General features: G+C 42.6%; 2 protein-coding genes across 2 annotated transcripts in view; both read left to right on the forward strand.

The window, feature by feature from the left end:
• ehbp1 (EH domain binding protein 1) overlaps positions 1–7,964 on the forward strand; it is a 159,071-nt gene extending 151,107 nt beyond the window's left edge. The window contains exons 25-26 of the mRNA XM_017309054.1: positions 6,531–6,645; positions 7,000–7,964. Of these exons, the coding sequence (XP_017164543.1) occupies positions 6,531–6,645; positions 7,000–7,090 (206 nt within the window). The 3' untranslated portion in view covers positions 7,091–7,964. The remainder of the gene's footprint in view (positions 1–6,530; positions 6,646–6,999) is intronic.
• Positions 7,965–11,019: 3,055 nt separating this feature from the next.
• On the forward strand, positions 11,020–16,852 carry otx1 (orthodenticle homeobox 1). Its single transcript, XM_008428895.2, has 4 exons — positions 11,020–11,330; positions 13,155–13,344; positions 13,717–13,868; positions 15,073–16,852. Exons 2-4 carry the CDS (start codon positions 13,248–13,250, stop codon positions 15,817–15,819), a joined length of 996 nt encoding a protein of 331 aa, XP_008427117.1. The 5' UTR covers positions 11,020–11,330; positions 13,155–13,247; the 3' UTR covers positions 15,820–16,852.
• The last annotated feature ends 5,641 nt before the right edge of the window (positions 16,853–22,493 follow it).

The raw sequence follows: 22,493 nt of genomic DNA on the forward strand, positions 1-22,493 counted from the left end.
GTCAAACTACTCTCAAATAAAGGCCACTAGAGCCAACAAAACCTTTAAAATATATATATGAGATACTTCTAAACTGGCGACTTGACCTTTCCTGTTCCATCCAGTTTTCTCTCCATGCCGTTACTTTTATTTTTACACAGTCGTGAGGCTTGGTGGTCAAACCTGAAACTGCTGCTTCGCTAGCAACAACTTGACAGGTTATTGCTAGGTAACCAAAAAGTGAGTGAGTTAGTTGATGTTGCTTAGCTGGTTGTGAGAAGTTGAGCAACTAAAACATTTTCCTCTGCCTACATCCCCTAGAATGCTGTGCGGTTCTGGTTCGGAGTTTACTCAATTATCAAATATATCAGATGTCTATCGCAATATATGTTATTGATTCATTGCCCAGCCCTTTGTTCACTTTTCTAATTACACAGATTTGTTTTTTACTGGCCTTAAATGTGCCCCCTTTAATCAATCAATTAATCAATCAATCAATCAATCAAGTTGTGCAGCACATTTCAGCACCAAGGCAGTTCAAAGTGCTTTACATCATGAAAACATAAAAACATCAAACACATCATACAGTGAAAACCAGTTCCAGATGTCACATTTTGTCAAGTGGCATCTTTAAAATCAATACAAATTAAATATGTTGGTTGTTGTTCCAGTTATTACGGAAAAATGGGGATGTTCAGCGTTTTTTACGCCTCAGTTTCCAGGTGTTTTGTCTCGTTAATGGTGCGTGACCCTGAGTGGACAACTCTTTATATATCAGGTTTGTCTGATGTGCCCACATTTGTGTGTGTGTGCGTGTGCGCGTGCAGTGTAAGAGCAGAGATTGTGTGTGTATGGAGAGGTGCTGTGTGTCGTGTCACTGCTGTTCTCGCCGCCTTCATGTGGACATGTTGGATTTGCAGCCGACTAACTTATCAGCCGGCCTTATTTTTCTCCCTAAGGGAAGCACTTAACATTCAGCGGCTCTTCCTTTTCTGCAGCAGACACAGATAGTCCTGAGCTGCTGGCAGGAAGGCTGCCGACGTGCCACGATCTGTCACCGTCCGTGTGTTTGTGTCCACCTCTGAGTGCGTGTGTGTGTGCGTGTGTGTGTGGGAGCACACAGGTGTGTAGTTTTTATTTGGTGCTCGGGCGGGTCTATTGAGCAGTGGTCGGGAGTGCGAGTAATTGCTGATTTGGTTGGCCAGTCAATGACACAGACAGACAGAGATGAGAGAAGGTGAGAGAAAAACACATCTGTGATCCACCTGCCCTGACACTCACACACCCTGCTGGGAAAAATATATGCCTGCAGTCAGTCAAACACTCCTCCATCTGTCACACCGGATGCTGCGACTGCACACGCAAACTGCAAGAAGAGCTCAAAGAGTGGGGAAAATATGCAAACAAGGAGTAAAATCTCTGAAAAGATAAACATTTTAGTTTTAGATCAGGACGTTTTCTATAAAACTTGATTTAGCAGAAGTCAAAATTGAATCTTTTTTTAAATAGCAGTGATACAAAACTGCCTTACTGTGAGGGCAGGGGCATCAAAACCATTTGTCCTGTGGGGCAAAATTGTCGAGCCAAAAATTCTCATGATCCAAAAAAAATAAAAAAGCAGTCCAATTTTTATATATATATATATATTTTGTAATAGATGTTATATATCGTAGAGCCAAAACTAAACATTAATTTTACACATTTGGGGTATCAAAAGAAAAGCATCTAGTTTTCTGTTTCTTTTGGGCCCAATTTACCAAATTTATGTTCCGTAATAAGAACAGGATTTGAGTTGCTTTCTTTTGATGCTAAGGCTAGCTAGCACACTGGAAAGGCGGTTCACCCAGGGCGCCAAATAGACTGGGACCACAGCCAAGTGCAAAAGAAACCAAGGCGCAGTTTGATGCAGATCAGGTGTGAAACTCTTTGACATTCGGAGAGAAACTGTTGCGTAGTGAGACATCGGGGCAAGCGAAGATCTCCAGCCTGCCGCTGATGTCTTTTGAGCATGCTCAGTGATAACCACCTCCTTGTGCCGTGTTGGGGTGATGCCAGGCGGGGAAATGCCATCTGTATGCCACACTCTCATCTCCCTGCCGCAAAATTGATCCACTATGCCCTCTTTATCTGCTTACCGACTCACACCTATGTTTGGATACACACACACACAAAGCAATGTCTTGGCTCGCTGTAAAGGACTGTGTGTGTGTTTTAAAGTGGACACCCTCTTGCTGTATAAAAGGGATTTATGCATAGCTGGGTCCCTGAGTTTTTCCTGTTACGGTTTGATATGATAAGCCTTTTTTTATATGTTTAAAATCAATATGTAATCCTATGCAGGAGCTTATCCCTCTCCACACACACACACACACACACACACGCCCCACGTCATTTGTAAATCTATTTGGGCTTTGTAACACATCGGGGCGGTGTGCTTCAGACCCTGATTGATTAGGTGCACTATGCAATCCGATCACATGGGCGACTTTTGATGATGTCGCAGACTCTTTCAGCGCCGAGTCGACTGAAACCGATGACAACAAATGTCTCTATGGAGAATCACAGAGCGCCTGTTATTAGTTAATGTAACATTAAAATTAGATATGATTGAAATCATTTACATGTTGGATCTTTCAGCAGTGAACATTCTGAACAGGAGTTGAAATCCTGCAGGTCGTCCAGCTTCACGCCTGTTTTAAAATGTTTTCTAGATATCCAAATCAGATTATTTCTTTACAAGAGAAAACAAACTGTAGCTGGTGTCAAGTTATAGCAAGGTTTTCAAATCACTTTTCTTCATATTGTTTCTAAAGTTCAGTTTAAAGTATAGAGCTTTCTCAAATCAGTGAAAACTCTTAGTATAGCGCAGCATTGCACCTCCCCCACCTGTTGCTGTGGACTACACATTAATAAGAAGGGTACTTGTTATTGTGTAGAAAATAGTTTCTTTTCAGTTTGAGCAAAATAAATTACTGTTGAGCAGTTTTGTTAATTATTTTTGTAAATACCGTGACACTGTGGTATTTTTATCGTACGTTGAGAATCTCACACCAGCCCAGGTTTAGTCTGATCTAACATCTGGATGACAATGTTCTCTGGATTTATCCTGGATAATAAAAATGTTCCAATCAGATTCACATCTATAAGTTGGAAAATCTTTCTATTCATGATTCTTATTGATGCTTCCTTTTGTTTCCTAATAAGTTTTCTGCATCTAGCTGCAACGTTGGTGGAAAACTTTAGTTTCTCAAACACTCACTTATGCCTGCATCAGTAAAATATACTTTAAAAAATGTATATATGTGAAATTGTGTAAGTTACACCTTTGCTGAATGAAGACAAAAATGTTCTTCCCAGCTGTTTTCTATTTATTTTAATGGATTTATGATAGCAATCTATTTAAATAATGCAAGTTGTCTATAAAGTATAATCTGTGAAGGCTCAACAAAAAGCACATTTTACATATTTAATTCTATTTCCTGTTATCATTGATTTCCAACCATTGTTTCCGGATCAAAGCAGTTTCTATTCTTTAGTTTAACTTGGTAAAAAGTATTGTCTTTCTAATGGCATAGATTGGAGTGATGATGTTGAAACTTTGTTTTCAACACCATTTTAAATGTTACACATTTTGTTGCGTTTTCCAAACTGAATCGGTCATGGAAAGAAGTTGTGGTTTTGTTTAAAACTGCTGAACTTTTCAGGCCTGGTTTGATTTTTCTAAACTTGAACTCCCGAAGAGATTCTACCAACAAACATTAGTTTTCCTCTCCGTTACGTTTCGCATGTGATCTGTTTTGATCTACCAGACGTTTTCCTTTGCCCTTCGTCTTTCTTTTCCTTCACTGACACTTTTTGTCTCCTGACTCCCACTCGGCCTTCAGCCAGCTGCAGCCTTGCGTGGCCTTTTTTTTTTTGGTCATGAAGCGGGATGAGAATCGACAGGGAATCCGTTGATATCTCAGCGCTTGTGGCTTGTAGAAAATTCTCAGGAGATCTCAGCTCCAACTGCTTTGACGTTTTGTCGTCGTGTTTGGTTTTTGAGCAGGAGAGCGAGGCAGGCAGCTGCATGCCGGACAGTCTCGCCGGGCTTCAGACCAGTTTGCGCTCTTGAATAAATTTAGCGGCGGTGAGAGCCGTGGGGCTGGGGTGTGGGGGGCGGAGACGAGGGTTTTGTACAGATTTGAACCAGCGCATTCTTGTGTGTTATGCCGAGGCTCACATGGTAACCACTGGCGCACTCAGTGAGGTTCATCTGAACACCTCCTTAGTCCTGAACCTCCCTCCACCTCCAACTCTCTCTCTCCCTCTCTCTCTGATGGAAGGGGCGGGGCTTATCGGGGGGCTTCAGGGTGTTTTGTTTGTTCCTCTGTCTCTGGTTACCCAGCCTGCCCCGCTCTGGTGTTGCCTGGTCACGTCTCTCATCGGCTCTTTTTATTGTTTACCTTCCTAATGAGGGGGGCGGGGCTCTGCTGGACTTGATTGACGCCTCTCCCTCTCACCCCTCCCACACCCCAAACCCTCTTTAGCTCTTCCCCTTCAAGAATCAACCAGGGTTTGGCTTTTTGGCTCACCACTGCTTTGAAGGAGGAGAACATTTTTAAACCTTTGTGGTTTGGAAGGAAGTTTTCAGATGAATTTTTTCCTTCCCTTTCTGTGGGCCGGCGTATCGGGTGTGGGGGGAAACGCCGTGGGAGAGGTGTGACGACTTCCTGTCGCACAATTATCTAAACCTGATGACTCATCGAATTCGCCGTGTCCCAGATAAGCCCACATTCTCTCCGTCCTAAATTACCGCTGGAGTCAAAAAAAAAAAAAAAACAAGACACTAACAGCGCTCAGAAGCAAGTTTAGACACATTTCTGAGGAGTTTGACGGCTCAGAGTAAATTTAATAAAGGCACTGCAGAAACACAACATCTCTCAAACTATTTTTGCTCCTCTTGCTACTACAAATGTCTTAGAACACTTGAAATAAGACAAAACTAACTCATAAGTAACTTTTCACCAAAAAATAGGAGCTTGGGTTAATTTCTTAATATTGATGAAAACGTGTCAGTTCCACTGGCAGATTATTTCACTTATAACAAGACATTTTCCTGTGTTATAAGCAAAATAATCTGTAAATGGAACTAAAATCTTTTAATCAATACTGAGGGATTATTGACTGAAAACAAGCTTCCATATCTTGCTAAAAAAGTTATTTATGACTTAGTTTTGTTTTGTGCAAAGACATTTGAGGTGGAAACGAGACCAAAAACATTTGGTGAGATTTTGTAATTTTGCCGGAAGACGCTGAGAGCCAAATATTGGGAGTGTGTTTGTTTCGCTCTATAGCTGACTTCAAAGGCACAAGCAGGGCCAATCAGGAGAGAGCAAACCTTTCAGGACCAACACACTGGGCCCAGCAGGACTCACACACACAGACACACACAGACAGTCTAACTGCTGCAATTTGACTCAACAAGAAGGGAGGCGGGGGGGTGGATATTTATTTTTAATAAAGCTCACGTATTTTAGGACTGACAATTCACAACATTCCTATTCCTCTGGGATCAATATTGATAGAGAGAAGTTGGACTACAGAAGCAGTGCGGTGCTTCAGCTGTGATTGGATTCTCTCTGGGATGTGTGTGTGTTCATGCGTGTGTGTGTGTGTGTGCGTGTGTGTGTGTGTGTAGGGCTGCAGAGAAGCTGAAGATATCCTGCTCTCCTTAAGCTGCAAAGCAGCCAAATAAATCTGCACACTGACGTTGGCGCTCTTCAGCCGAAGCAACTTCGAATCAGGGTGTGTTGGAGAAACATGTGGAGGATTTGTTTAACTCACACAGAAACGTTGTGATGATGTTCTTGGGGGGTTTTTTGGGAGTGGGAGGGCAGAGTGAGGGAGTAGCGCTGCCCCCGGTGGCGGCTGAACATAGAGCCGAGGCGGATATTTGAGCCCCAGGGGGAAGTGGGTGCTCCCCTGTAGGCAGCCCCCTCTCCTGGGGGAGGCTGAGGGGATTTGGATCAGGGTCCCACCTGGGCCCTGTGGGGCCCCTTCCTGGAAAGTCCCTAGAGAACTGAGGCTAGAGTCAGGGGGGTTGGGGGACCTCACCTGCTTGTTTATTTAAAGGAACTGTTCAGAAAACTAATTATTTTCACCCAAATCATCACTACAAGACTTGATAATGTCTTCATTCAGGCTGAAACACGAGTATTTCCGTTTGATCAAACATTTTCAGTTCTCTGATCAATACCTGGACCTCCACAGTGGCAGCATGGTCCTGTGGGAGCGTGGGTCCTTGTATCTCCATGCGCGTCAAAGCTGCACATCGCTGTGACGATACGCTTCAAGGACGTTTGCTCAGAACGGAGTGTGTCTCCACTGATCCTCTGCTCGGTCCAACAGGACGACCTTTGACCTGCCGGTTCGCCGTTCAAATTTTTGAAGTTGGGAGTCTCTCTTTAAAGACATCGGTTTTGTAGAGATGCAGTTTTGTCCACTCAGTGTGATGTAACGTTTTCTTCCTTCAGGTGTCAAAAGTCTGAAGCTTCCTCTGATTTTTGCAGACTGGCAGAAAACCGAAGCCCAGAAGAGACGAGAGCAGCTGCTGCTGGACGAACTGGTCATACTGGTCAACAAACGGGACGCGCTAGTCCGGGACCTGGATGCCCAGGAGAAAGAGTGAGTTACTTACAGAACAATCAAGAAACGTTGTATGAAAATAGTTTAAAGCGATCAGGGGCTTTTAAGGCCTTCGGCGCCTGTTTTTTTTTTTTTTTTTTCCCCTCTGGTACTCCGGTCGCTCCGACCCCACCTTTGGGGGTGGAATCTCTTCCAGATCCGTGGTGCCAGGAAGGGTGAAAGGTCAGAGTGCGGCCCCTGGCATGAATCCACCATGGCACCGCTTCATCCCCCCACCACATCACAGCTCGCAGGGAGCCGGGAGCACCAACACACACACACACACACACACACACACACACACACACACAGCTCCTTCGAGACTCGTGACGTTTTTATGTTTGTGGTCCACAGGGCCGAGGCGGAGGACGAGCACCTGGAGAGGACGCTGGAGCAGAACAAAGGCAAGATGGCCAAGAAAGAGGAGAAGTGTGTCCTTCAGTGATCAAACCAACAAAATGTAGCCGATTAAAGAAATGTATCATCATGAATATCCTCACTTTTCCTATTGTTTCATAGCAGCTCGTAGAATTCTGACGAGGTTTTTAGTCCACTTTGACAAGCAGAGACTCAAACTTTGCACCAACTTTCTACCAAATCACAGTTTCCACTTTTTTTTTTTTTCCATTTGAACTCCCGGTTATTTTTTTTTTTTTTAAACGGTACCGTTTTGTAATATAAATATGTTTTCAAGATGCAGAGTGCAGACATCAGAGGTACAGCACAACTGGGTTTGATGAGAGGAATATTTCCCATCATCATCTTCAAAAAAAATTTTTAAGAAGAAAAGAAACAAGACGTGATTTTTTTTTAGCTTACTTGACATTTAGTTGCTTCACTTTATACTTGTAAAATATCTTAACTGCATTACTGTTTATAAATCTTGCATAAATCTTTCCTGTTTTATTATTATTATTATTATTATTATTATTATTATTATTATTATTATTGTCTTGGCTTGAAACCAAAAGAAATAGTTAAGAAAAAAAGGTCATTGTATATTTCCTTCATTTTTCTGCTTTCTGGATCCTCCTTTGAATCCCCTACAGCCTGAAACAGCAGATATGTTTATTATTTATTGTTGCTTGTGAGCGAGTACTTTGTCACGTTTCATGTCTTTTGTTTTCTTTTTTCTTTTTTTTTTTTGCTCAGCTAATTGTGGTTCCTATTTATTGTTGGAAGAGAAGAGAAAAAAATGTTGCTTCCATTTGTATCTCTTAGAGCTCCACATGTCCTTTACCTGTGAACATTTATCTGATTATTTATTCCAGTCATAACCCAAGTCTCCAGTAATAAAGTCCTTATGATTTCATACTCCACAGGAAGGTGTGTGGCGTATTTTGTGTCACTCTAAAGCACATTTAGCTTTTTTAAGGTGAGCATTATAGATGTTTTATTGTTCACTGTGATCTCAGTTCCACTGTTTTAGGGTCATTTTGCTCAATTTGTCAGCTGATGAAGTGGCCTTCATCAGCTTCCTTTCTTCAAATCTCCTGCTGTTTTCATATAAATTTGCGTTGAGAATTTCACTCTGAACAGTTTCCACTGAAGGATATATTTTTTAAAACAAATCTTTTTTTTTCTGTCCGGTTTCCTGCTGAACGCGTATGAGACATTTGAGCCGACCTGGAGAGAACCGAGAAAACTTTACATCTTTTTATATTTACCTTTTTAAGATGACTGTTTTTTTAAGCTGCATTATTCCCTGATGTCAAACCGAGGTGACCTGTGAAACGTGTCTCTGGAAAACGGGGCCGCAGACGCAGGATGAGCGCTGGTTAACCCTCCGCTCCGTCCCCGCAGGCAGCCCTCCCATCCGCGATTAAAGCGGTGAAATCGGTTGTGACAGCAGACGTCCTCCTCGGCTTCTCTGATACTTTCAGATTAATTTGCTGATCTGTTTCTTCTCTGCTTGGGACCGACATTTTTTTTTTTTTTTTTTTTTTGCGCGCACATTACGCACCGTGCGTCCCCGGAGGCGCTTTGTTTTACACTCTGGCTGTGAGGACGTTAAAATAATACTCCACGTTTAAAGACAATTTAATCTGTTATAACTTGTTTCGGTTTTCAAACACTTTTTAAAATATGCATAATTACGGAGGCGGAAAACTGAACTTTTTGTCGAAGTTTTGAGCTCGTTTTGGTTTATTTTGGAAATTCACTTCTTAAATCTGCGCTCAAATCGCACACTTGACAATAAACAAACGCCTGAAATGATTCTGACTTACCTCTGCGGCTCCACTCGCTGGTTATGGATAATTTTTTAATGTTCCAGTTGCATGAAAATATATATAGATAAACGGGTGGAAAAAAAACATTGGATCCAGTCTCCTTTCGGCGGGACCTTCGTTGCGTTTTCCCCCGACAGGTGCTGCGCGCCGCTCGGCCTCCGCAGCTTGCTGGGAGCCGGGAGCTCCGGAGCTCTCCGTGCGACGGGAACCCAGAGCCTCCCGCAACAAGCCACTCTGAGGTTTATGCATCATCGTTTTAATAAGCACCGACAACATCCCCGCAGATCCGAGCTTCTTCCAATCCTCCCGGCTGAAGGGACAAAACTTTTCAACCCCCCACCCCCTCCTGCTCTCCTCTCCTCTCCTCCGCTCTAATCCCAGGCTTTACCAGCTCAGCATTAAGAAAATTCAACTGCAATTTGGGATTAGACAAAATGCTCTTATTACAAAAAGCTTGGTGCAACTTGATAACTTGATACTTGTTCAGAGGGGTTTATCTGGAGGTCTCACATCGAGAAAAGGAAGAGGGGGGGGAAAAACAAGAAATGTGAGGGGAAATGTCAGAATAAGCCGTCTCTTTTGTGTTGGAAGGCCATATTTGTTGAATGGCCTTTTTGCATAATTTAACGGAGCCTGTGTGTGTGTGTGTGTGTGTGTGTGTGTGTGTGTGTGTGTGTGTGGTTTGGAGCTGTGTGTACAGCCCGTGTGTGTGTGTGTGTGTGTGTGTGTGTGTGTGTGTGTGTGTGTGTGTGTGTGTGTGTGTGTGTGTGTGTGTGTGTGTGTGCTGCTGTGAACAGGAGGGGTGCTGGTATTTGGATCTTTGGCGGGCCTCTGACTGCTTGGACTTCAGAAATAAAATGCAGAAAAGGTGCGGGGAAGGGTTTGACCTCTTTCAAATCACCTTTCATTTCTCCCCTGCTTCTTTCATGTCTGATTTTGATCTGATTTGATCCTGTGCGGCTGCGTTAAAAAAAAAGCCGCCTTTTAAGCATCACCATTGCAGGCCTCGACACACAACCTGCAGCATTTATCTGTATAGTCAAAGTCCTCGTGCGTGCTCTGCTTTAACGCGTAAAGATGTAATTTCCACCCCTTCACTTGACTCCATTTTGTTTATTCTGCATTTAAGAGATCCGCGGGTTTTTTTTTTTCCTGTTTTGACCTTCAACAACAAATGGACTGAAAATTCAAACGTATTCATCTTAAAAGGTTTTGCTTTTTAAAACATCAACGTGCTCGAGCGGCTGCAGCTTCTGCCTTTTTTTTTTTTTTTTTTAGCCCGCTTCCTCCGCGGTGAGTTGGAGGTCTTTCCCTATTAAACTTTACGTCAACCATCCTCAAATGTAATTCTAAATGGGGATTAAACCTCATTAATATTCATGAGATTTGTCTCTGTGTGTGAGTGTGTAGAGGAGGAAAAAGGGAGGGGGTATCAATAAAAATCAAAATGGGTAAATTTAACTTCTCTCCGCCTGGTTTCATCGCTCCACGTTTTTTTCTTTATTTTTTATTTTTTAAAGATGAGAAATGGTTTTGAAAAGGAATTAAAAAAAAAAAAAGTGGATTTGAGCCTCAAAGTGGCAAATGTCCCCCCCCCCCCATTATTTCTTCAAGTTTGGTAGAAAAATCACAGATTTGCAGATGTGACGCTTTAAAAAACACAACAGCAATGGCGTTTTCCGTCAAGGAAATAAAATCCCACATGTTCAGTTTTATTTCAAGTGCTCTGTCACCTCTTTGCCTGCGATTCAGTCCGTTCCAGTTTGCGCACTCACTCTGGCGCACAGCGGAGCGGCAGGCCGGCTGCTGCTGCTGCTGCTGCTGCGGGCCTCTGAATCGTTTCCATCTTCTATAAAAGCCTCCGAGCTTCTTCCCCCTGCTCTCCGGGATCGGTCGGTGGAGGAGGTGCAGCGGGAGGTGGGGGGGTGGGGGGTGGGAGAAAAGGAGGCGGTGTCCTCCCCTCGCCTCGCCTCCCTCTCTCCCCAATGTCTGCCGCCGCGCGCTAATTGGCTGCCCGCGCCGTCCGTCACGGCCGCAGCCACTCTGTGATTGGTTGCGGGAGGCGGATCCCGCAGGTGATCCTCCGCTCATAGAGGCGCGGGGCGGAGAGAAGGTGATCAATCTCCATCCGTCTCCATTAGAAATCACCTTTAACAGCCTGACAGACGACGACGAGCCCCCCTGAAAAAAGCAAATGAGTTTGATTTGTGAGGCCGTAAAAACACCCGGAACCGCGGCGAGGAAGCGCTGAGCCCGTCTGCGCCTCCTTTTTTTAAATATATATATATATATATATACATATATATATCCCATGATGCCGCTGGCTTTGCGCACTGTTTGGTTTTGAGCAAGTCTGCGACTTCTTCGGTAGGCTTTCCCTCTGCTGGATAATTTTACTCGCCTCTTGCGGTCCGAGGGCTCGGGAGGAAAGAAGGAAGGAAGGAGTAAAACAAGGTAAAGTTTATTATTATTATTATTATTTCTATCTCACTTTTAATACTTCAACTTTTTTTTTTTTTTTTAAGTTTTGGTGTTAGAATCTAATTCAATTTGAGTAAGAATTTTCCGCAGATATATCAATTAATACCGCAAAGTGAAGGACTTTCAGCTTCAGCCGAATCAACTTTCCTCCAGGAGTGCAGATAATTTTCACATTTCAATTCCAATTCTTCCCTTTGAGTTTTTTCCACCTCTTTTTTTTTTTTCTTCTTCTTACTGCGCGCAATTGGCCATTAAAGCGTGTGAAGCACTCTGTAGATAATTGGAGAGGCGTGTTTTGGTTTTTTGTTAATTTATTTCGCTGATAAGAGCCCTTGTGAAGCGCTTTCTCTCTTTCTCTCTCTCTCTCTCCCCGGAGGTCTAATCTAAATTCTAATGGAGTTCATTTGCACCGAGATGTCGTCCTCTCCTCCGCTCCTCTCCTCCGCTCCTCTCTGCTCCCCGACCCGCCACGACTGCAATACACGTCGGCTTGGCTGGGCTTCGGTTCGGTTCGGTTCGGTTCGGCCAGTCAAGGCCCTTCATTGTTAGAAATAGTCGCTCTAATTTAATTCGCACTCTTTGCGCTGCAGGGCTGCGTTCGGGTTGAGATTTTTGCGGGAAATTATGGAGCCTACGAGTGCAAATGAGTTTGTTTTGAATCTTTATTCTATCTCGAATTTATTCAACGTAGAGTGAATTTAAAAAAAACACCATAACGTTAAATAAGTCTACAAAATTACAACTTTCTATGGAGCAAATGTGTGTGATTTGCATTAATTTGTATTTATTTACTGCACGTTTTAGACGGATGCCTCCCTGTGTGTGTTTTAATGCAAATGGCTGCAGGGAATCCTGCTTGTGGTTGTAAAAAAACAAAGCAACGGCCAGAAAAAAAATAACAAAATAATAATTATAATTAAAAAATTAAAAATAAGGACCAATTTCCAGAAAGGCTTCTGATTGCGTCATTAATATAATTTAAACGCATCCGTGACCTACTTATTTTATATTAACGTGCAAGTGTTTTGTCAGAGCAGAGCTACTCAACACACCATGACACACACATACATACACACACACACACACACACTGGAGTTTGACTCGGCTGAGCTGCAGGGTTTTTTTTTTTCGTGAAAGTTAGTTTAATAGAGTATTGCATGCATTTTTAAAGAGTATTTTTTTAAGTTGTAAATTGTATCTTTTAAAATGGTCGCTGGAAAAATGCGTGCATGATGTCGATAATTACGGCCATATAAATGGAGATAAATGTTGCTGTCGTCTAAGTAATCTAACCAAATGAACACGGAAATCAGAACTTTACATCTAAACCTGCAGGGTTCCTCCAGTACATCTTTCACTTTTAAAAGCAGGGACATTATTATAAATCCTGTTTTTAAATTGTTTTTAAGAGGTGAGATGTGGAGGCTGTCAAACGCACGTCAACTTTTTGTTTATGTTTCTCATGAAAGTCCTAATAAACGACTAATACTTGTGTTTATAGAGCGTGGTGATTAAACAGTGCAGTTGATCCCGTGTTTTATATCCTACTGCCATGGAAACAAAAAAAATATTTATTTTGATGTTTGTAATTGTGCGTTTGTTTTTTATTGTCATTCAGCTCAAGGTGCCCAAAAAAAGGGCAATATAAAAATTACATTTTTTGTAAGACCAATTTACGTCATAATATTTATGCTTAAATGTCAAGTAAATTTCAGACAAAAAGGCCTCGCTTAGACTTATTATTATTATTATTATTATTATTATTATTATTATTATTATTATTTATCCTCTGTGCAGTAACTTGAGTCGGTCCCCTGCTCCGTCAAGCTGCAGCATCGGGGGAAGCTGAACCACTGGCCTGAGCTGGGTGGAGCAGTGACCGCCTGTAGCATGATGTCCTACCTCAAACAGCCCCCCTATGGGGTCAATGGCCTGGGGCTGAGCGGCGCTGCCATGGACCTGCTGCACCCCTCGGTGGGGTACCCAGGTAGGAGCCCCGGCACTTTGGTTAACGCTGTTAAACTGCTTGAGAACCGGCGAAATTAATTAAGCTAGCTGCTTAATTTAGCTGCTGTTATTGCTCGCGCTAATTTTTATTTATTTAATTTTTTGCCAATTGAGTGTTTATTTGGGGGAAAATGTAGGTAATGTCTGAAAAAAATACACTCCTACATTTATTTAAAGTGTTCAGGCAGTGGGACTGGGCTCAAATGAAACTACTTGGTTGTACTTTAGCCAGCTCGGCTTTTATTTTCCCCTCCACCGGAGTTAACTTCACAACACATCTGTGACCGAATGTACTGTCCAGCGTTTGTTCACCGTGTTTCGTCCTTCTGGGGCCGCGCCTGTTTCCCCGCAGCGACTCCCAGGAAGCAGAGGAGAGAGCGGACCACGTTCACCCGCTCGCAGCTGGACGTCCTGGAGGCTTTGTTCGCCAAAACCCGGTACCCGGACATCTTCATGCGGGAGGAGGTGGCGCTGAAGATCAACCTGCCGGAGTCCCGAGTTCAGGTGAATTGAAATAAACATCCCGAACTGAGGAGGAGGAGGGGGGGAGGGGGGGGGAGATAAAAAAAAATGAGCCAAATTGTAATTTTAGGCTTATTCATTTTATAACAAACATATTTTATTATCGCACCCAGAAAAAAAAATCGCTGTTTTAATATTATTGATCAATTGTAAAGAGCAGAAATTTGATTATATTTACTGTTAGTGACGTCATTTAACCCAGAACATTCATCAAGTAATCGTTACCGTTAGCCGGCTAGTTTATATCCTAGATTATCTTTAATATTTTCACGCACAAAAATGTCACAGAATCCCTTCTCTACACATTCTTAAGACAATAATTATTAAAATCTGAGAAACCTGAATGAGGAAACTCTTTTTTTTTTTTTCTTTTTTTTTTTTCCTTCAGTATTTTAGATTAATTTTGTGATTGGACAGTCTCTGAGTCGAGTAATTAGCCAGTAAAGCAATAAGAGCTTAACTTATGACTAAATTAATTAATGGCAGTAAAAGATTGGCTCATTAGTTAATGGGAAATGTTACTGTAACCACTTTACATCAGAGGCTGTAGATGTGTATTATTATGCTGGGGGATTGGTCTACCTGATTTACCTGCACTGCTTTAGTTTAGCTAACAGAAAAACTTCATAATATCCATCAGATTTGCTCATGGACGCTCATACTTTGACAGTGTATTGTGTATATATATTTTAAGCAGGTTGCTTGCTGTAATTGGATCTGAAATGCAGGAAGAATAAGACGGTTCCCTGGAAATACTGCACACGCATTTAAGCGCTGCAGCACAATGCCAGACAAATACTACTCTTAAAAGGCATAATGGGGGAACCGAGGCCGCTGTCTCACAGTTTGAGTTATTTTCAGAATGTGTGTGTGAAACAAAATGCTCTACAAGATCCTACCCTCTCAGTGCTCTAGAGTTACCCCACTGTGTGGTGAAACTCAATAGCCTGTTATCTTAGAGCCGTCTACCAGGTATGAAATTAGACCCCTGGCTGATCCAAGCCAAGGGGCCGAGGTGGAAATGAACCTTGATGGATAATAACCCTCAATTTTCCTCCATAATGTACTCCCAGCATGGCCTAGGAGTTTTTCCCTTTATTTGTTTCATGGTGGTTGGTAACTCCCGCTTGGTTTGTGTGTGTGTGTGTGTGTGTGTTTTTTTTTTTGCGTGCATTTTTGCGTACAGGTGTGGTTCAAGAACAGGAGGGCCAAGTGTCGCCAGCAGCAGCAGAGCGGCAGCAGCGCCAAAGCCAGGCCGCCCAAGAAGAAGTCCTCTCCGGCCCGGGAGAGCACCGGCTCAGAGAGCAGCGGTCAGTTCACCCCACCCGCCGTCTCCAGCGCTGGCTCTTCCTCCTCCTCCACCTCGTCCACCAACCACACGGGCCCCGCAGCGCTCAGCAGCACCTCTACCTCCATCAGCACCGTCTCCTCCATCTGGAGCCCCGCCATCTCTCCGGGAAACGCCCCCGCGCCTGCCGTCGCACCGCTCCCCGAGCCGGGACCCCCGTCCAACGCCTCCTGCATGCAGCGGTCCATGTCGGGCTCGGCCGCCGCCGCCACCTCCTACCCCATGTCCTACAACCAGACGCCGGGCTACGGCCAGGGCTACCCAGGCCCCTCCAGCTCCTACTTCAGCAGCGTAGACTGTGGCTCCTACCTGGCGCCCATGCACTCCCACCACCACCCCCACCAGCTGAGCCCCATGACGGCCTCCTCCATGTCCGGCCACCCGCACCACCACATCAGCCAGTCGTCGGGGCACCACCACCACCACCACCACCAGGCCTACGGCGGCTCCGGCCTGGCCTTCAACTCCTCCGACTGCCTGGATTACAAAGAGCAGACGGCGGCCTCGTCGTGGAAACTCAACTTTAACGCCACAGACTGCTTGGACTACAAAGACCAGGCCTCCTGGAGGTTCCAGGTCTTGTGATCAGCTTTTTAACTTTTTTTTTTTCTTCTTCTTCTTGGCTTCTTTTCCTGCTGCCCCCTCTTCTATTAGTTTGTTGCTTGTTATTAAAAACAAAGAGTTTATGAACCATAACGACAAGCTCAGCAGTCGAACTGCTCTTCTCCCCACTTGTCCTCCGTATGATAGAGAAAAAAAACGAAGAAAAAATTACAAAAAAAAATAAATCCTGTTGAGCATCAGGAGCAGCTTTGAGATGATTTCTAAAAATGTGGAGGAGCTTAAACTGTTCTACAAAACACGACTCGGACAAACTCCTTCGACCACCAGCCCTCTGGATGGGAGGAATATTTTCCCCTCCGTTGCACTGACGGGGAAACAAACTGCCCTCCTGCCCCTTTTACCTCCAACCCTATCAGATTCTGTACAGTTTTTATTTCTCAAATTTGTTATTTTAGGACCACAGAGATTTTTAGTCAGCTGCGTCACGGAGCTGAAATATGTAAATACTATTTGGGTCAGTTACAGTGACCATGTTTAGTTTTTTTCCTTGTTGTTTTTTTTTGTTGGTTTTTTTTGTTTTCCTTTTTCTGAATTTAAAATTGTTTATAACAACTTTGGGAGAAAAAAACATGCTATGTAAATCTTTCTAAATATTCCAAAGATGATAAATTGGCCATGAAGTTGCGCTTTTTCACATGGGATTTTATTCAGAAAAAAATACTTAAAAATTTTGGATGTCTTGGATTTGACAAAAGGGGGGAAAAAAGGCATCAGACCGGATGCAGACGTTATTCCAGCCTCTACATTTTCCAACCAGATCTCCTCTCTGGAGCATTGTGGTGACACTGGACATGTTTGAACCGCAGCACTTGGCTTACTTGTGGGGTCAAAGTATTTTATTTGATTTTTTTTGTGGTTTATTTTTTTATTATTATTTCTGGAGGGAGGGGGAATGTGGATTTAATGCCCCAAAAGAGAGTGAGATGTTGAATGTATCTTAAAGGCAACCACACTTGCATACATGTTCATCCAATAAAGATCCCTTAAGTCCAAATTAATTTTCCATAAGTGGATTCTGTCTCAGTTTGACTCCCAGCGGGGAGGTTTTTTTAATATATTTTTTTTTAATAGATGCTTGTACATCCGAAAATTACAAAATCCACACTGCTGTTTTCTCTCATTTGAACTAGTCACACTTTTATTTAAAGGCTTGTTTATTTTGTTTCTCTCTAATTATAGCGGGGTAAATGCAAATTAGTGCGTAATTAAAACAAGCCTTGAACGCATGTAGGGCCCGCATTTCCATTTTAGAGAGCGGATGTTTAATCCTCTCTGCCTGCCTTAAATTGAAACACTAACGTCTCTCCTTGCTTTAGGGAGGCTAATGGTATTTATTTATTTTTATTTTGACTCTGCCGTTTAAAAGAAAAAAAAAAGGAAGCCGGAAGACATTTGATCGAGGCGTAATTGAATGCAGCGCAGTAATTGCGTGATAATTACTCCTGGTTTCTCCAAAATAACCCGCAGGAATCTCGGGGCCTCTGATGCGGTAATTACGGAGGTGGGGCCAGGTTGGGGGGGTCACATGTAAGAGTGTGTTTGATGCGTTTATTCTCACAGGCAACGGAAAAACGGCGAGAGGTAACCATAATAATAATAATAATAATGGCGTCAGGAGGCCGCAGAGGGCGGAAGAACCTTTTAATTCACGGGTATATTAACAAAGCAACTTTTTTCTCTCCTCAAACTTTTTCTCCTGCTTTCATTTTTATTTAATTTTATTTTTGTCAAATATGTTTATGAAGCATATTTGCTAAATATGCTTTATAAAGTTGAACTAACTCTGAAGATATGCATTTTTAAGGATATGTTTGTTTTTTTTTTTTACAATTATAACAAAAAAAATTGTGAAATTATCTTCCTTAATTTCTAGCTAAATGACGCCTTTCAAGACGCTTCAAACTAAACAAAATGTCACGAGTAAGAGTTTGCGTCGTTTTTAAAGGCCAAGGAGCTGAAAAAAAAAACAAAACAAACTTTAAATCTGATCAGATCAGCGGCCTGATCGATCCGGGCCTCTCTGCCTGCAGGGAGAGCGTCCAGCTGCTGCTCTCGCCTCTGTTTATGTAGATCAGATTCGCAGCAGCTGAATAAATATCGGCCGAACGGGGAAACATCAAAAACGTGTTTGCGTCAAGACGCGCAAACAGGCGCTGCGCAATGTCCACCAACAGCGGCGGATTTGTTCGGATTTGCATCAAACAAACATTTGCGGATCAATCTTGCGCGACTCGTTTGAGGAGTTGTGAGGAGCCACAGGTTCTTCATGAGGCAGCTGCGACCCAGGAGTAAAGACACCAAAACAAAACAAAAGGGATCAGGGTCAGAAAGAGAAAAGGATGGATTATAGCAGCTTGGTTGAGAGAAAAAAAATAACCACTAGGTGTGAAATATTTGAGATCTACAGAGTAAAGTAAAAATGTTATTTTTTTATTTTATTTTATTTTGGGTGCTTTACACGCAGGATCCTTCCTTAAGTCCGCAAATGTAAATCTAGTGCAGCAACTGTTGGGTTAAAGAAAATACAATTATGGAGATGTGTGATGATTACAAAAACTCTTGAGCAATTTTCTGTGTAAGAAAATAACATCAAAAGTTAGGAATTAGTCAGATTAACCTTCATTTAAAAGACGTTTTTAAAATGAATAAAAATGTGAAGAATTTGATTTTTGAGTAAAAATATATATTAATCCATACTTTAGAAAAATAAAATATCTTGAATCGTTGTCTGTCATAAATAAAGAAAAACTAAACCCTTATGTCAACACTGACATAAATCAAACAAAAATGACATTTTTTTAAACAGCAACTTTATTTTCATAATTTTGTTTTTCCAACTGTTAGAGACACAAAGTCATCCTAAACTCAATCTAAATTTGAAAAGTTATTTTTGTGTCTTGCTTTTTGGGAAAGTTGTGAAAGTGGTTAAAACAAAACAGAAGGGGGTGGGCGGATTGCAAATGTTTTTTTTTTTTTTGTTTTTTTGTTGCCATCAGATATTTTCCTTTCACTGCCTGATTCACCAGGTTTCACCACAAGATGCTGAAAGCAGAAGTGGAAACGTCAGTTCTGACAAAACGGCCTCGTCTGAACTCCACAAAGCAAAAAGAGTGAGAACAAAAACCATCTTTACAAAAGCTGCTCAGCTCACAGCGTTTCTCACTTGGCTCCAGCTCTGCTCCTGGCAGCAGCATCCATGTTGTTTTAGGGCTTTGAGAGGGTTTAAGGTGAGGCTGTGTTTTCAAAGTGGTGCGGCTCACCACCAGAGCTTTTGCCAGAGTTACGTTAATACAGATTCTCCTTGCAGAGAGCTGAAACGTTAGCTGGTCCCGCTGCATGTGAATAGGAGGTCAGTGTTTTAACTTCAAACTCTGTTCAGTAACCTCATCGATTGCTGTTGGCCTGTTGTTAGCCATTTAACCCCTTGGCCTCTCCTCCACATGAAGTTGTGGACTGGAACCTGCTGACATTTTGTTCACACTTTGACCAGAAGATGAACTGGAAGCCGGCTGCATTATACATTTGCATCAGTGCTTATATTTCTATAGAGAGGGAGAGAACGAAGACAAAGCCAGATCAATCCTCCGGTATTTTGGGTTTTGCGAGATCTCGAAGGCCTCGATAGTGGTCGGTGTGCTGGGACCGTTTTCTTCCATTTCCACGCTCATCTTTCATTGACTACAGCAGTGAGAAGCAATGCAGAGGATTATATTTACCTGAGAGGTTAATCTGGGGTCAACTGTACAGCAACGTGGGTGTAGACCGGGCTGCCGTCTCTGGTTTCTTTGCTTTGTCCGACAAGGTTACCTACCTCTGTCCTCGATGGAAGCACGCTTCTTTGGTTCTCTTTTGTGGTTTCTTTGCTGTACGTTTCAGAAATCACAAGACCTCTGGAGTTCAGACTTAACCAAAATGAGAAAAAACCAGAGCAAAGTCTAACAGCTGAAGGTTCCAAAAACCTCCAGGAGCATTCATGAAACTCCTGGTAGGGTTGGTACTCGCTACATATGATTGAGAAGATGAAGAGTTGGAGTGTTTGGTGTTTTTGTCAGTTGGGAGGACTTAAAGGAATCTGGCTACCTGATCCTTAAGCGTGCTGGGAGATCTGGTCCACTTACACCAGACAGACCGGTTGCTTTGTTGGACAAAACTGTGCCTGATAAATGGTTTCCAAATGGTGTGACAACTTCTGCAGCTTGATTACCGTCAGGAATTCTTCACGGTCGAATTGTTGCAGGGATTTGACAAAAAGTCTGATAAAAACATCGTGGCCTAAAAACTTGATTGACAACGGTGACCAAAATAAAACATGTTTACATGGACATTTGAACACAAACTACAAAAGAAAAAAAGCCAATCATGTTGTCTTGGTCAATGCCACAAGTGTGAAAAGAAAACCAGCATAGCTCTAGCAAGTTGTTGAGACACACTTTATCTGCCCTAAAACCTGATGTTGAGCAATTCCAACAGCTTCAGGGCAAAAAATGCATCGGTTCTGAAGTTGGTAGTCATGGACAAAGTGCTCTGCATATTACAGAGGCTACTGTCCTTGCTATCCTGCTTTGGATGAACAAGAAGGATCTTCAAAATGTCACAGATTAGCCTGATTTGAACTAGACTGGTAAAAACTAGCCCTTGTTTGACGTTTTGATTCATACAGAGGGTCTGGATCCTCGACTACTGAGAAATGATTGCTTCCTGGAGGCGTGCACTCTGCTGAAGTTTTAAAATTTTATCCAATCGCTAATGTTTGCCCGCGATTTACATAATGCGCCATTTCTCAATGCTTTCCGGAAATTGTCTGTGCTGTAAGCAACTATCCTCCAATGTGAAGAGAGAAGTACAGAGCAAAACAAAATGGCTGTTAATGTTAATTCAATATTCATAACTTTTCCTTATGTTCACTGACTGACCCGGAGAAAACTCTACCAGAGCAATCCAACTCAATGGGAGAAAGCCCAGGTGGAGTACTGAAGGGAAATGAGAATCGAACAAAATAGAGTAGGAAAGGCAACAATCAGGCCAAATTTGAATCATAAACTAACTATACGAAAAGACCCAACACATTTTCCTGCATGGTAGCAGTGAAGCTAGCTATTTCTCCGCAGTGCATATTTTGTATGTTAAAAAGCAAAGATTGAGCTCTTTAGCATTTTTCAGTCATTGTACATGCTAATGTTTTAGCCACCTTAGAGTGTGAATAAGAGGACACCAGTATAGTCTTTAAAAATGTAATCAGAACGGTGATAAACACATTATCGTTGAAGTTCCTTGTTCAAAGACACAGCCCAAAGCATTCGCACTCATGCCAAACTGTTAGCATGCTAACCACAGACGGAATCAGGTGATAGAAACTTCCCAGAAGTTCAAACATGGGGCAGTAAAACAGAAGTAAACAGCTGCTCTAAGGTCAATGGAGCCATCAAACAACTTCCTTCCTACTTTGCTTCACCTGATGGGAAAATCAGACTAAACTGGTCTGGCAGCAGCACAGCAGCTCTCTGCGGTTTCCAAACAGACCACTCCCTTCAGATGAAATCTCAGATGACGGCTGCTTGTCCTGACGACTTCCTTGCTTCCCAGTCTCCTTCCTTGTAAAATCAGTCGCATCTTGGAGAGCAGGGATAGATTAGGAAGGTATTTGAGGGGAGTTATCTCATCTGAAAGGGATGCGGCAGACCCTCGTCCCAACTTGTCTTCCCCCCTCTTCCAGATCTGGGAGAGCTTAATGGGGGCTTGTTGGCCCGCGGGCCTCGACGTTTCACACAGAGCCTGTGTGAAAACCGATTACCACTTTTCCTCTTCCAGTTCATTTTCTCTTCGGTGACAAATATGTGTTTGCAAAGGAAGACATCTAAAATCATCCAGCCTCATTTATGACCTGATCTTCAGAAATTCTACAAATCTAAAGTTATCCAACAATAACTGTAGATAAATAAGGGAGTAAATTATTGGCTATAAATTAAGAAATCTGATTTTATTAGCTATAAAATGATTTGGAGGAAAATAAATATTCATTAGGTCCAATTATTTGTGTCCTTTCAGATTGACAAGGAGACATTTATTAAATTTAAGCCATTAAATCGCTACTTATGGCAAAATAATACCAACTTATTTGAACTTAAGTTCAGTAAATCTGTCTATTTGATGTCTAGAATGGCCCTGACATTCTTTCCTATGATATTTCGGGAAATTTCAGTCGTGCCCATCAGAAATAAACCCATAAGTGGAGCCCTGTTTGCCCTCAGGGGGAGAGGGTGTTGGTCCAATCAGGGGGGGCATCATTAGATGCTAAGGCTTCTGCAGAAACTCTGCACAGCTGTTGCACTGAGGAGGCAAAAAAAAAAAAAAGGCAGATAACCTGAGTGCTGGAGGCTTGATTCGTTTCCAAAATGTTAACAAGGCCGTTTCGCAGCTCCAGCACCCCGCGCAGTATGTTAATACCACTAATAAGCCTATCTCTGCAAGTCATCACGGATGGCAAAGATCTGAGGCAGTGTTTTACAATAAAGCTGCTGGCCGCGTTTTAAATGAAGCATTTGTGATTTCACAAAGCCGACATAATTGCTCAAAGGGGGAGACCGTGTGGTACCCTTTGTTTTTTATTATAACTACTACTACTATTATTATTATTC

The sequence above is a fragment of the Poecilia reticulata genome, linkage group LG15 (genome assembly GCF_000633615.1).
Source record: "Poecilia reticulata strain Guanapo linkage group LG15, Guppy_female_1.0+MT, whole genome shotgun sequence".
Classification (NCBI taxonomy): Eukaryota; Metazoa; Chordata; class Actinopteri; order Cyprinodontiformes; family Poeciliidae; genus Poecilia; species Poecilia reticulata.